We start from the raw sequence: 14752 nt of genomic DNA, 5'->3' as shown, positions 1-14752 counted from the left end.
AATGTAACTGTATACTAATACAGCCAAACTGTCAAACCCCCCCCCCTCGTGTATGTATACTGTATACAAAACCCCGGTCGAGCTATAACCGTAGCATGACTCAGCGGAACCTATAACCTTACTAAATGTTCAGGTGAAGTAGATTACTTGTTAGAGGCAGAGCTCCAGCATCTTGTCTGCTTCCTAGGTTTTGGTTAGGATATTTCAGCATTTTCTGTTTGCTGTGCATTTGATGTCTTTCCATTTAAGGATGAATGAGCATGAATGGGACCACTGCCCTCTCCTATGCCTCTATTGATTTATATATCACCATGTCAATCCTGAGACTGTCATACACTCATCCCTATCTGTTCTAAGTCATCAGGAGAAGACCATTCATTGTACTGACCTCATCTTTGGAGCTTGTGTCTCGTGGGTTGATAGAATGAACCTGGCAGAAAGCAAACGATGCATGAAAGTCACAAGAACTTGTTGAGAGTTGGGAAAATTATTCAGAGTTTTGCTGTTGTAAAGCCAAAGACACCAGCAAAGCATGGGTTTTAAAATTATCTTTTTTTAAAGCCAAACGCTGTATTCAGTTATTACAAGGGACCGATGTAAATGCTGAGTGAATAGAATTCATTTTCAGTAGAATTTGTGCATTCATGCAGCCATGTTAGCATAACATCTTCCATGGGCATCACAGACTTAAAATCCATTTTAGCTGTAACTTTTCATGAGGCTGCATGCAGCAGTAAAATAATGCAGCCTTCATTTTCACACACTGAAAGATCTACAAAAAAACTGAAAATTTGAAAACAGCACAAGCTTTTTTAGAGTTGTTACAGCAGGGGGGAGAAAGAATTCAGTGAATTCTGATTTGAATTGTAACTTTTCTGACATGTTTCTGCTTCACATTTTGGACATGCTAACATGACGACATAAATAATAGGGTAAATGTAGTAATTTCCGCCTCTATGCCTTTTAAAGGTGTAAAGTCTAGTTTAGGATTTTTCGATTGGCTTGTAGTTTTGGCTCCCTTTTACTGTAATTGCTGCTTTAGCAGTTGGGGCTTCAAAGAAAGAAATACTGTTTGAGAAATTACCCCTGGACCTAACGTTCACGTGTGTCTGTGTGTGTTTTCAAATGGGTGGAAAGCGCAGCGGAAAAATGGGAGCTGTCAGTCAGCCTAATGAGACCAACCTTCTTAGTGCGCACACACACACACACAGAGCACCAATGGGCCAGTAGAAGTGCCATATAATTGGGTTTCCTTTCCAGGACAACAGACATGCTCACTGGATTAAATCTGACCACCGACGCCAATTCCCTCTGTGTCTTCCTTTCCATGCTTTTCCTTCTCTTTTGCATTCTGACTGTCTCATCTGCTTCATTTTTCTCTCTTGGTCTGTCCATCAACTTTAATCTGATTTTTCTCTTTTCTTCTTACTTATCTTATTGTCTTTGTCATCTTTGACCTACCACCTTTTTTCAAAAGCCTGAGCCCATGTGTTTATAGATACTATATACAACAGATGATAAGATATAAGTAGTTATGATGAATATTATCCAATTTAATGAGCCATCACTGCACTATTTAATGCCATTTTATAAGACTTATTGCACCACTTTTATTACTTGGCATTGGTAATTAAAGAGGACAATTGAAGTGCTTTCTCTCTTTTAATGTCCACAACATCACAATAAACGTGTAATTGTTCGGTATAAAATTAGATTAAAATTTATTGATCCCACTGGAAAAGTAATTCAAAGTTTGTGCAACATTAAACACAAGTACCCGATGAAATATGTGGAAGGCGCAACTAGGAAAAGAATGATTAAAAAGAGCACCAGGAAAAGGAGGTATGAGGGGAAAAAAGAGTGAATGAGGAGAGAAAAAAGGGCCACTTGCTTTTCTCACAGTCCCTTATGCAATCCCTGAGGAATGTTCAAATCTCCTCTCTCTGCCCCTCACATTGTCTGGATTTGTGTACAAGCTCTTTGGGGGTGTGTGTCTGTATGTGTGTGTTTTAGTGATACGCTGTGTGTGGTGTATGTCTGACGGTGATTTTCTAAGACTGCAGGCAGGCCAGTCAAGCACAGACATTCTGTGTCTATGAGGCCATGCTGCTTCAAGTCGTGCAGAATGAGGTCTGTCATTTTCCTGCTGAAATAAGCACGGAGCTCCGGGAAAAGGACATCGCCTTGGTGGTGGTATATGTCTCTCCCAAAAATTCTAATTATCCAATCTGCCCTTCTTCCTTACAAAGTACAGCTTCGGGTTACGTTTCTGGATGAAGTGGTGGACTGTGTTGAGTGACTATGGTTTTCCAAGGTACTCAAGAGCCTATGTGGCTATATTGATCATGGCGGTTTGATAGTTTCTCATGCCGTGCTGCCTGAGGGCTTGAAGGTCGCACATCCAATCCAATAGTGACATCTAACCTTGGCTTTAACACACAGAGACATTCCCAGAGTCACTGAATCTTTTCATAGTATGATGTACTGTAGATGTTGAAAGGCCAGAGTTTTGTGGAGGGTTTTTTGTCTGTTTTTTGGAATTTTTCTCAATTTTTTCATACCTATCAATGACTCTGACAGAGTTTGGTGAAAAGTGATGAGCCTCAACCCATCCTTGGTTTGAAAAACTAGGCCTGTCATAGATAGCTCCTTTTATACATAAGCCTGACACTCTCACCTGTCGCCGGTGGTTGCAGAAGCATCACAATGTATGTTGTAGAAATGTGTAAAAGGGGACTTCGAAGGAGTTAGAGCCTGACAGCTCATCACAAAATATAACCCACTTTGTGTTGAGCATCACATTTTGAAAGTCTCAATAATACACTTTTCATAACAGTGATGTCAGTACTCTTCTCACCTTTTGTCAGAATCGCTGCAAGCAAACTAATAAACTGTTACTAAATACAATCCTCCAAAACCAACAACTATTGTTTTATACAGTGAGCTTAACAAGGTTACTGACATTATAATTATAGGTGTCTGATGGGAATAAAAGCTACTTTTGTTTGCATTTAAGTAAACAATACATATATTTGATTTTCTATAAACTCATTTTAATTATAGAAAATAATAGTATGTGGCAACACAGCTTGACAATTTCTATATAGAAATTCAAATTTCGCATGAAATACACTCATAGATTTGTAGACAGGTACACAGATCGTAGCCTACTGTTCACATCAAAGAGGATGTTGTGGCTGTTAAGTAATCAGTGGTATGTTCAAATTATCACCTTGATTAAAAATGTATGGAAACGTATTTCGGTAACATTTAACGGTGGCCAAAGAGCTGTTCCAATAGATAGCTAATTGACTGAGGTAACTGTAAGATAGTAACAGTTAACCCTGCATCTACACTTTGAAACTCAGTAATTACCTAAACCCAACTTAGCAGTAGTAAAAGGAAAGATTTTATCACTTTGTCTGTGCTCTGTTTAATCACAGCATCAGAAATTAGTAGGCTGATCAGAAGAAAAGGCTGCCATTTCATGTCAGCAGCAGTTTCTATCCAAACATTCATGCCTGCGTGGGCTGTTTACGATGAGAAGATAGATGTGATTATGCAGGAAATTTAGGGAAAACTTGTGATCATTTAACCATCTCTTTCAAACTAAATCAATCTGCGGTCGATCTGTTTGGGCAGAATCCTTGTTACTGTTTTGGTGTCATATATCTTGGAGTGAGTGAAGCTGTATATTTACTCTAAGCTAATGAGACATGATTATGATGAGGTAAATATTTTGTTGTTTTCAATGGCTTTGCAAGTGTTTGTACAGTGTATGAATGCATGTGCATGATTTCACTTTTAACTGACACTAAACAGATCAGCCCTACAGACACATTGGAAATATAAATACATACTCACACACGAAAAGAGAGACAAAGTATATTTTCAGCACCTTGCCTCTTCAACATAAAAGCCACAATGCAAAACCTTTTTTTGGCATAAAAAGCAATTGCCCTTCCATCTTTCTTCTGACCCCTGCCCCTCCCTCTACTATGGGATATTACGTGCCGCTCTCACTGCTCCCTGTTTAGTCACTTGGCATCCAAGCAACACATCCATCTCTCTGGAAATGCTTATCTGCAAGCTGTTTTCTCCAGACACTGCTCATCACATGCTCATATATGCAGTTTACATTCACATATTGATGTACACAAGGACAAACAACGTTGCAATATATGAGTACAGACATAAAGGTAAACATGTGAGTACGACAAAAACACAAATGTCGGGGGTATATTTTCCTAAACTTAAGATCACATAATCATGTGCACATGCTCTATAAAAACACATGCACAGATATACGCAGACACACAAACTCAAGCAGAAGGTTTCACACCATAGACCGTAGTATGGAATGCACACACTTGAACACACAAACACAAGTTAGAGCCAGTAAGGAATGCTGATAGAAGCAACGGTTGGATACGGTGGTTGGACTACATCTAAACAGTGGGGAAATTAGCCTCAAAGGCAGCACACACATCTGTTAACACACACATTCACATACACCACATATACCAAAGTGTAACCACACATGGAAGTGGCTCTCAGTGGGAACACTCGAGACACACATGCTGGCATGACATTGTTATTGCATACCACTAACGAAATTAAGCCTAGAAATGTAGTGCTCGGTTAGGCAGATAAAGCCTGAGCTTCCTTCCACATAGAGGGCGAGGAAGGGAAACGATGAATTACAGCAGATAGAGAGGGGCTGTTAACATCAAGGCAATGTTGAAAATACAGGGGTCAACTTTGCAGAGTGGGTGAGCGATGAGAGAGGGATTACAGGAAGACAGAGGATGCATGGGTGCCCGAGGTGTATAAGTGGGTTATTTGTCAGACTGACTACAGGTTTGCATATCCTGAAGAAAAGGAGAGGAAACTCCCACCCGAGGCTTAGCTTCTGTCGGTCATTAGGAAAAAGTATATGGTGGTGATGGTGGGGGTGGCATCACAGACTGTTTTGAGCAGCTGATGGCGATACTGCTTATTCAAGTCATGGTCTCCATCTATTTCATCAGATCTGCAGCTTGACAAAAATCCTGTCTAGCACATCTACTAACAATACTCTCAGCCTTTTGGTTTGGTTTTCACCCTGACATACAGTGTGCTATCTACTCTGACACTCAATGAATGCTGTGCAGCCATCTCAAGAACTACTTGGAGACAACAGATTGTCTGAATATTTTCATTTGTGAAATATTTCCAAAAACCTGTTTTTGCTTTTTCATTGTTTGAATGTTGTGTGTGGGTTGATAATAAAAAAAAATAAACCAAGTCTAATAGTTAAATGTGTACCAGCAGTGTGCCAAAGCTAATTTTGCACATCTGGACTTATTCAATTTACCACAACAAATCATCAAGGCTTCTGTAATATGTTTCTAATAGGTAGCAGAACAGCTGCCCTTCGGTATCTTAAACATATCTTTATAGCAACTGTTGAGTATGAATGTATGTATCTATGTCATGTTTGAGTCTTTCTATTATATCAATGTCTTGTAAAAATATCATGATACCCACTTGTTCAGTCAAGTATTTTGGATAGCCTCTGGCACTAGATTCATTCAGCACCTCGTAGATGTGTGTGTGTGTGTGTGGATGTGAAGGTGTATGAATTCATCTTGGTTCATTGGTATTGTAGACTGCAGAAGGCAACAGGCATTCACTAAATCATTCAATTTGACTTCAGCAGACAAAAAGAAAGTGCAGCAGGCTCCCTCTCCCCATTTCTCCTTTAGCCTTTCAGACACAGGCCAAAGGCAAACAAACACACACACACACACAAAGCCCTAACCGTAAATTACAGAGAGGCAGCAAATCATTCTCTCCTGCACTACCCTGTAACTCAAACATTTAGTTCATTCTCTGTTTCACTCTGCAAATTAAAGTGAACACAAAAGGCTTTCAAGTGTCAGCATGCATTCACATTGTGTTGGGAAATTATGTGGCACTGATGCCAATGCTCTCTGGGTATAATCATCAATTAAGCCACTGGTGGTTTTTATACATCTCTGTATGAGTTTTAGGTTGAAAAGTGGAGGGTACCGTGGTATCAAGCCTCAGTCAATTCATCAACAAAGTGTAAAACCCCTGAAGGTTAAAGCCACACACTTGACCTCTTCAACGAGTAATGATGAAAGGCATGTTGTTAATAAATGATCATGGAGAAAAAAAATGCATTCTGCATGATACAGCTTGGATTTTCCCATCATAAATTACAAAAAACTCAAGCTGGAATTTCTATCCTGAGCACATAATTTATGGGTAGAACTCTGGAAGGGTTGAACATTCAGACCAAAGGTTGACTTAGGACCTCATTAAGTGCCCTTTTTAGATGAAAACTTTCATAATTCATGGTTTGGGAATATTTCACATCCCCTTGGCAATAGAACATACTCAAAAATATGTCTGTGGCTTCAAAAATGCATCAGTCTCATTCAAGCTTTTTCTCTCTCTCTTTTTTTTTGTGAGGAACTTAACATATATGCACAGATAAGATACACAGGACATTTGCCTGAATTCATCTTACACTGAAACTTAGATGAAGTTTTTGGTTCTGTGACCACTGACCACCTTCTTCCTTTTGTTGATTGTATAGGTGGAGCTATCTGACAGCACTTCTCATACCATCACTGATGCCTATGCTGGGAAGGAATACATCATCCAGGTAACATATTTAGTCTACCTTACAAACTGACGAGGAAGCAATATTGTGAAATTAAAACTTTACAGAGAATCTTTTAGCACCTGTCTTTGATCTTTTCTGACATTTCATTGTGCATCTAAATCTATTACTAAATACTTTAATGAACCAAATACTTCAACTACTTCAACAGGTGGCTGCGAAGGACACAGAGATTGGAACGTGGAGTGACTGGAGCGTTGCTGTCCATGCCACACCCTGGATTGAAGATCCTCTGCCAATCACTTCCACTACTGAAGTGGATTTTCCTACCGGTATGTTGACGCACTGATATATTCAGGGTTGGTGAATTATGGTCACTGTATGGCTTTAGAATGCTCGCATCTGTCATAAAAATGTATATATATATATATATATATATATATATATATATATATATATATTATGGCATGCCGTTCAGGAAATTAATCTTTGAATATATTGAATGAAACTTTGAATATATTGAATGAAACTCTGAATATATTGAATGAACCTTGAATATATGGAATGAAACTCTGAATATATGGAATGAAACTCTGAATATATTGAATGAACCTTGAATATATTGAATGAAACTCTGAATATATTGAATGAACCTTGAATATATTGAATGAAACTCTGAATATATTGAATGAACCTTGAATATATTGAATGAACCTTGAATATATTGAATGAAACTCTGAATATATGGAATGAAACTCTGAATATATTGAATGAACCTTGAATATATGGAATGAAACTCTGAATATATTGAATGAACCTTGAATATATTGAATGAAACTCTGAATATATTGAATGAACCTTGAATATATTGAATGAAACTCTGAATATATTGAATGAACCTTGAATATATTGAATGAAACTCTGAATATATTGAATGAACCTTGAATATATGGAATGAAACTTTGAATATATTGAATGAAACTCTGAATATATTGAATGAAACTTGACTGACGTCAGACTTCACGGAAGTGCCTGCAGCCATCTTGTCTAAGGTGTGGATACTGTGGCGAAAAGCGAATGACAATTAGTCAGTCCGCTCGGAATTTTGTAGGATGAATATTAAAGTATGAGGACATCATTAACACACTGGCGAATGCATGTACGGGCCAAAATCCTCCCGATAACCCTGCCCGTTCTTCTAACGAAGAAGTCGTGGCAGACTTTCGACATCAGGCCAACCTCAGCATGCCTTCAACCTCTCAGGAGTGCCCCAAAACGGCAATGCAGGCTATATATTGTTTAGATACAATAAGAATCACCCACATTCATAGACCAATGTAGGCTGAATATTTAGTTTAGTATTGAACGTATTTGATGATCCGCGACACAGCTTTGTTCACGTTACTCACAGCAGATTGCGGACAGACAAATGCATCGTGCCCAAAGTGGACATTGTGTCACGGATCATCATATACGTTCATTACTTAACTAAATATTCAGCCTGCATTGCCGTTTTGGGGCACTCCTGAGAGGTTCAAGGCATGCTGAGGTTGGCCTGATAAACAGCTGCCTGACCTGTTGTCGTAAGTCTGCCACGACTTCTTCGTTAGAAGAACGCGCAGGGTTATCGGGAGAATTTTGGCCCGTACATGCATTCGCCAGTGTGTTAATGATGTCCTCATACTTAAATATTCATCCTGCAAAATTCCGAGCGGACTGACTAATTGTCATTCGCTTTTCGCCACAGTATCCACACCTTAGACAAGATGGCTGCAGGCACTTCCGTGAAGTCTGACGTCAGTCAAGTTTCATTCAATATATTCAGAGTTTCATTCAATATATTCAAAGTTTCATTCCATATATTCAAGGTTCATTCAATATATTCAGAGTTTCATTCAATATATTCAAGGTTCATTCAATATATTCAGAGTTTCATTCAATATATTCAAGGTTCATTCAATATATTCAGAGTTTCATTCAATATATTCAAGGTTCATTCAATATATTCAGAGTTTCATTCCATATATTCAGAGTTTCATTCAATATATTCAAGGTTCATTCAATATATTCAGAGTTTCATTCCATATATTCAAGGTTCATTCAATATATTCAGAGTTTCATTCAATATATTCAAAGTTTCATTCAATATATTCAAAGATTAATTTCCTGAACGGCATGCCATAATATATATATATATATATATATATATATATATATATATATATATATATATATATATATATATATATCAGTGTTTATGTCTGTGCGCCCAAGGGCGGAGCATTGAGGAAAACAAATTTAATAGAAAAAAATAGCTTGATGCAGTCAATGCTAATGAATTAATTAAAAGTCTGTATGCTATACACATAAAAGTCCAAAAAAGTTATGATTAGACATAATTACACAAGAATAAACACATGTCAGACAGCTAAAATGCTCAATAACTATGTTAACACATCAATGCTAAGCCACTTCAGTTATATTGCTTGGTATCTTAGTTTCGGTTAGGCTTGCTTTGTTTACAGGCGGTTTGCAATTACGTGAATTTCTATTGAGGTGGATGTCGACAGAGGTACATGACATGTCTGAAAAGGTAAAGTTAGAAAGACTAGATGCAAGTGAATAAAAGACAAAATACTGTGGCCTCCATTACCTTTAGTATATAGAAATGGCTTGTCCAAAGTAGTGATTAGGTGCATTAATTTTCCAAATGTACAACATTAACAACAAGAATGTACAAAATTGATACCAGTAAAAGTGAGACACTTTATAATTACATTAAAAATATTTGTTATGAAAAAATCACCAACAATCTGCAAATATCTGGGAACCGAGGAGACCAGTTGCTGAACCTTTGGTAGAGGAATGTCATCCATTTCTTCCCAAGGATTCTATCAGAGTATTAATTGTCCTATTATCCATGTTGTGATGCCCAGGGTTTTCAGTTGATGAAAGGTTTGGACTGCAGACAGGCTAGTCCAGCACCTGAATCTGTATTGCAAAGCCATAAAAGATGCCGAATTTTGTAAGCATTGTCTTGCTGAAATATACAACGCCTCCCTGGAAAGAGACATCAAACCTGTATATACCTGTCAGCACCGATGGTGCCTCTGCAGATGTGCAAGTTGCCAATTCCAAACGCACTGAAGCACCTAAGATTCAGGCTTTTTAACTGAGAGCTGTTAACAGGCCAGATAGTCAATTTTTCTTTAGTCCAGAGGATTCGGCATCCTTGATTTCCAAAAATTCATTTAGATTTTGATTCATCTGACCACAGAACAGACATGTCTAGGGTGTACCCTGCTTCCACCCAATGAGTGCTGTAATAGGCCCCAGGCCCCCTGCATCCCTGAGTTGGATTAAGCGGGTATAGAAAATGGATGGATGACTACAGAATAGTTTCTTTCTTTGCATCATTTCATTTTAAATGAGCAGCAGAATTTCTGGATTATATTCACATTTCTTTGCACGATACATCTTTAACAGTTCATGGATGGCATGGCGAACTATGTTCACAATGATTTCTGGAAGGGTTCCTGAGCCATCCATGACAGAATCTTATTTGATATTAGTTCAGTGACACAAAGAGCCTGTCAGACTACTTTAGATGTGTAACCACAAAGTAACCACACCTGCGTGAGTGATGGTTATGCAGATAACCCCACAGAAGACAGCATATTTTCATTGTTTATGTTTATGTGTATGCATTTGGCAGACACTTTTATCCAAAGTGACTTACACTGGTGGGCGGGTAAGGGGGTCTTGCTTGAGGACCCCTACTGGAGGTAGTACCTTTCATGCAAGAAACCCAGGTCACCCACATGAAAGGTGGCAATCTTACCACAACACTATCCAGCCCTATCCATTGTTACACTTTCACTTTTGTACAACATAATTCAATGAGGTATAATGTAATAATCGGCTTAATACTGAATAAAGGTAAATATGACAGTGATGCAAAAAAAAAATTATTTCCCAAAATGTCAAACTAGTCCTTTCATATTCCTTGAAAAATAAGCTTTGGATCTATGCAAAATGCTGGTACTCTGATTTAGTTTTCATTTAGTACCATGAAAGATCATTAGTAACAGGTAAAAAAATAACAGTGCAGCCTATTAAGTGCCTGCGTTTGTATGTACGCGTTTAGAAACCTTAGAGATTTTAAAATAAGAGAAAATAATGTGGCATTATGATTAGGTATTACAGTGGCACAACCCAGACTTACACTATTTCATATCCACATATTGATGAGCTGTTTTCATGAATTTTACAGAAATCAGAGAAGAGAAAAGTGATCCTAATACAAAGTGATAGATTCAACCCTGACTTTTGATATTTCAAAGAAAACAAGTTAATTCTATTCACTTGTTGTTCCCTGGTGTCTCTGGCTGTCCAGTTTAATTTGTCAACACTTTTACGGTACAAGACTGACTTCTGTTGGTCAAGAGAAGCACTGCACATGGAACATCACACAGTCGCCACTTAATGAGCTCACACACACACCTAGTTCACAAATGCAGGCTGAAAACACACACACCTTCCAAAACAGTTGCTCACAAACACATGGAGAAAAAACGACACACAAACAGTTCACCCGTCTGATATCTGTAGAGTACACTCACACATGAATACTACAGCAGTGGCTGTTGCAGGAGAAGTCACAGTACATAGTGTATTATTCTTGGTCTCGAGGAACGAACATCAGGTTATTGGGATTCACTTCATGCATCTTCTCGATCCAGCTGCCGTCTCTCTGCTTCCCCTTCCCGCTCTCCTTATCTTGTTCTCTTTTTGCCCCGCGTCTCTTTTTTTACCTTGAGGTCTCTCTCTCTCTCTCTCTCTCTCTCTCTCTCTCTCTCTCTCTCTCTCTCTCTCTCTCCATTACTGTCTTTTTCTTCTTTTTCCACTTGTTTCTATTGATCACTCTCTCGGCTCACTCCTTACTCCCATTGCCACCTAACACTTCACAACAATCTCTTTTGTCTTTGACCTTTCACCGCCTTCCTTGCAGATGTCACTTGCTGCATGAATGATTGCAGCTGTATCCTTGTGTAGCAGCTGCAAAGGCCCTGTTGATATCAATAAAATGACCCCAGGTTTGGTTCTTTCTTTCCTGCTCTTCAAAACAATGGCAGCAGAAGCGTGGGGAATAGAATAAATGTGTGAGAAAGCATCGCTGCATCTGTTTCAATCATAAAAAACAAAATGCAACCGACATGGATCCAGGTGCAAGGATCCAGCGATTGTTGGTGCCTGATTCATAATGCAATCATTTCTCTCTTAATTACATGTATTTGCAGGAAAGAATTGACTGAATCATGTGAAACTTTATATTCACTTGAAACCTAAATAGAATCACATGAGAACGGAAAGCAAGGAAATATCTGATTTCCTGTGCGAAAGCAGGCCAATAAACACAAAAAGTTTAGCCAGCAAGGCCCACTTCCTTTCAGCTTGCCAGCTTGTTAACAACTCCACAAGGACCGATATTTTCTGGCTGCTCAGCCAAATAGTAAATGAACACACTTCCTGTGACTTATTGATTAGGTAGCTCTGAGTCTAAACACGCAGTTATACATTCTCCATCTCCTCCTCGTCTTCCTCTCTTTTCTTGCCTTCTTGTCTCCTGTTCTTATTTGTCACTCAGCAGGTCACCCACAATTCACTGGGAAGTTGTTGCTGCTTGCACTTGTATATCTGTTTTGTTTTGTGGCATCAACAGCCTGACTTCCCATGAAAGAGAAAGCGTGGTGACAGACACGACATTTAGAAATCCCCCTCTTCGGTGATTGGACTATTGCATAGTAATCACATTCCAGGATGTAGAAAGGAGATTAGCTCAGGCTTTAAAAAGGTTGCGGCCAACCTTACAGTCGGAACCATCTAAGATATAAGTTTCTGCTTCGCTCACTCTGTGAGACAGAAACTGGACACTGTCTCGCACCAAACCAGCAACATTAGATATCACTTCTTATCCATTTCATGTCTGCAACTATTTATAAATGTTTAGTCTCCGTGTCCTCGCATGAGGTAGAACAAGAGTATATGGCCAAGTGCTTAATTAGGAGCACTCACGACAGCTGAATGTTTTAAGGTCTTCTTCTTCTGTATTGTGACAGTAAATCCACCTCTCATTATATCACTGAGGTGAAACAGAGCAGCAAAGTGAGATGTGTCCACAGTTTGTGGGATTTAAAGGTAACGTCTCGATAGACAATGTAAAAGACAACAGAGATAGTTGTGGACCCTCTGAGGCACGGCCGGCCGTGAATCTCTCCCCTCTGAGTCATGAGTATAAAAATGAACAAACCATTCAGAAAATGTCACGCTGTTAAATCAAAGGTAAAAGCCCTTTGGAAATTCACAAACATCTCCGATCATCAGAATCACTGTCCTCCTTTATGATACGTTGCCAGGTCGATTCTGCAGCTTTCTTCAGTTGATAATCATCTGCTATATTTTTAGTTTTGTACTCAGAAACTGAGCTGCTGCTCAGTCAGGTTGAGATTACAGAAGCCTTTTGATTCCATATTTTTCCTCCAGATGCATCAAACTGTTGTTTTAGCGACTCCTGATAGTTCTGCTATGTCTTTGATGGATTTGATTAATTGTTTCACCTTCAAGTTGACCCCTTTCACTTTCATCAAGACCACCTGTGACCTCAAGTTTGGGGTTCACACCAAAAGCATCTAAATGCAAATACCACACTTGAAAACAACATTAAACCTTTTGCTTTGCTTAATGAAAAAACAAATAATGAAGGAATAGCCTGCATATGCTGTATTTAAGTTGATTCTCCAACAACTTGTTATCCCTTAAGAAAGAGGGTTGTAAACATCACAGAGCTGTAATTCCTAAAGCTGTCTTCCAATTTGAGTGTGAATACCCACAAATTAAAGTTTGGAGTCTGCAATTTAAGTCCATAATTATTGCACAGCTGTAATGTGGATAGGCAGGTAGGTTTGGGCAGACCGCTAAAACAAAATTTGTGTCAGTACATGGCCAATTATGTCCAGATCTTACTGTATTTGCAAACCTGGCAGCTATTCAAAAGATAAATATCTTCGAGCCAGCAAAATAAACATAAAAAGATAAATAAATAATAACAGAGAGCATTTTTCTCCTGGACAGCGATGTTTGTTTTTTGCAAAGTAAAATCTCGTCTTCCTAAGATGTCTCCGCTCCCTGATGAATAAAGGCAACAGCAGAAAAGCTAAATCTGCTGTTTAGAAGCTGAGCAACACGCAACTCTGGATGGTCACAGAAGCTGAGTATATGGTTTACTGAGAGCTGTTGTGTAGATTTGAACAACCCAAAGCTTTGGAAATCAAGTTTTTTAGAAAACAAGCAGGGCATTTAGAGTTCAAGTCATCCAGCATTTTTAAACTCATTACCTTTTCTTCTTGCAGCCATTCCCTTGCTTCCCTCCTATTTCACCTGTTTTTCTTCCCCTGCAGTGCTGTTTATCAACCCCCCCCAATCATTGTCTTGTCTCCTCTGTTTACCTGTCCTCAACTAGCTTGTTACATCTGCGTACACCCCATAACTGTCTCTCCTTGTCACTGGCACATTATTTCTGCATAATCTTTATTTTCTTCTCCCCTCAGAAGCACAATGTTTTGCTGCAGGCAGGAAGAATTGCACTGAGCTGCTGAACATGTTAAATGCGCCCTAGTTCCCTCGTTCTCTGGCTATTTCACACCTGGCTGCTTCCCTCTTATATCTCCCGACTTCAACACAGTACAACACAACAGCCATTAATTGCGAGGAGAGGGAAATCATAAACTCTCTCCGCTGAAAATAAGAAAGAAAGCTGCGGGTTCTAATGAGCTACAAACATCCCGCATGAGTTAATATCTGCCGTGCTCCCTGCAGCCGTAGCAACAGCCCCGCTTTATGAAGCATTAAGCTGTGATATTTTCATTTGTCGGAAGAACTAAAAAAAAAAAATGAATAAGCACATCGTGATTTTAAGCAAATTTGTTTTTGCCACAAGCTATGTGGGTCCTCGCTCACAGTTGAATGTAATTGTATTAACTCAAAATGTACAACAGCATCATCATTTTAAGCCGTTTCTTTAACTGAATCTGGTGGATTCTTAACTGGATTACCGGGTCA

The 14752-nt window shown here is 38.8% G+C and overlaps 2 protein-coding genes across 2 annotated transcripts in view; one reads left to right on the top strand and one right to left on the bottom strand.

Moving 5' to 3' along the window:
• The window catches only part of rassf6 (Ras association domain family member 6), a 101400-nt gene that overhangs the window by 6405 nt on the left and 80243 nt on the right, over positions 1-14752 (bottom strand). The gene's annotated exons all lie outside the window — the stretch shown is intronic.
• cntfr (ciliary neurotrophic factor receptor) overlaps positions 1-14752 on the top strand; it is a 198264-nt gene that overhangs the window by 180320 nt on the left and 3192 nt on the right. Inside the window, exons 8-9 of the mRNA XM_072372441.1 lie at positions 6608-6676; positions 6846-6966. Of these exons, the coding sequence (XP_072228542.1) occupies positions 6608-6676; positions 6846-6966 (190 nt within the window). The remainder of the gene's footprint in view (positions 1-6607; positions 6677-6845; positions 6967-14752) is intronic.

This window comes from Leuresthes tenuis, unplaced genomic scaffold, assembly GCF_036924035.1.
Source record: "Leuresthes tenuis unplaced genomic scaffold, fLeuTen1.0.hap1 SCAF_19, whole genome shotgun sequence".
Classification (NCBI taxonomy): domain Eukaryota; kingdom Metazoa; phylum Chordata; class Actinopteri; order Atheriniformes; family Atherinopsidae; genus Leuresthes; species Leuresthes tenuis.
This window is presented reverse-complemented; position numbering and strand designations above follow the sequence as displayed.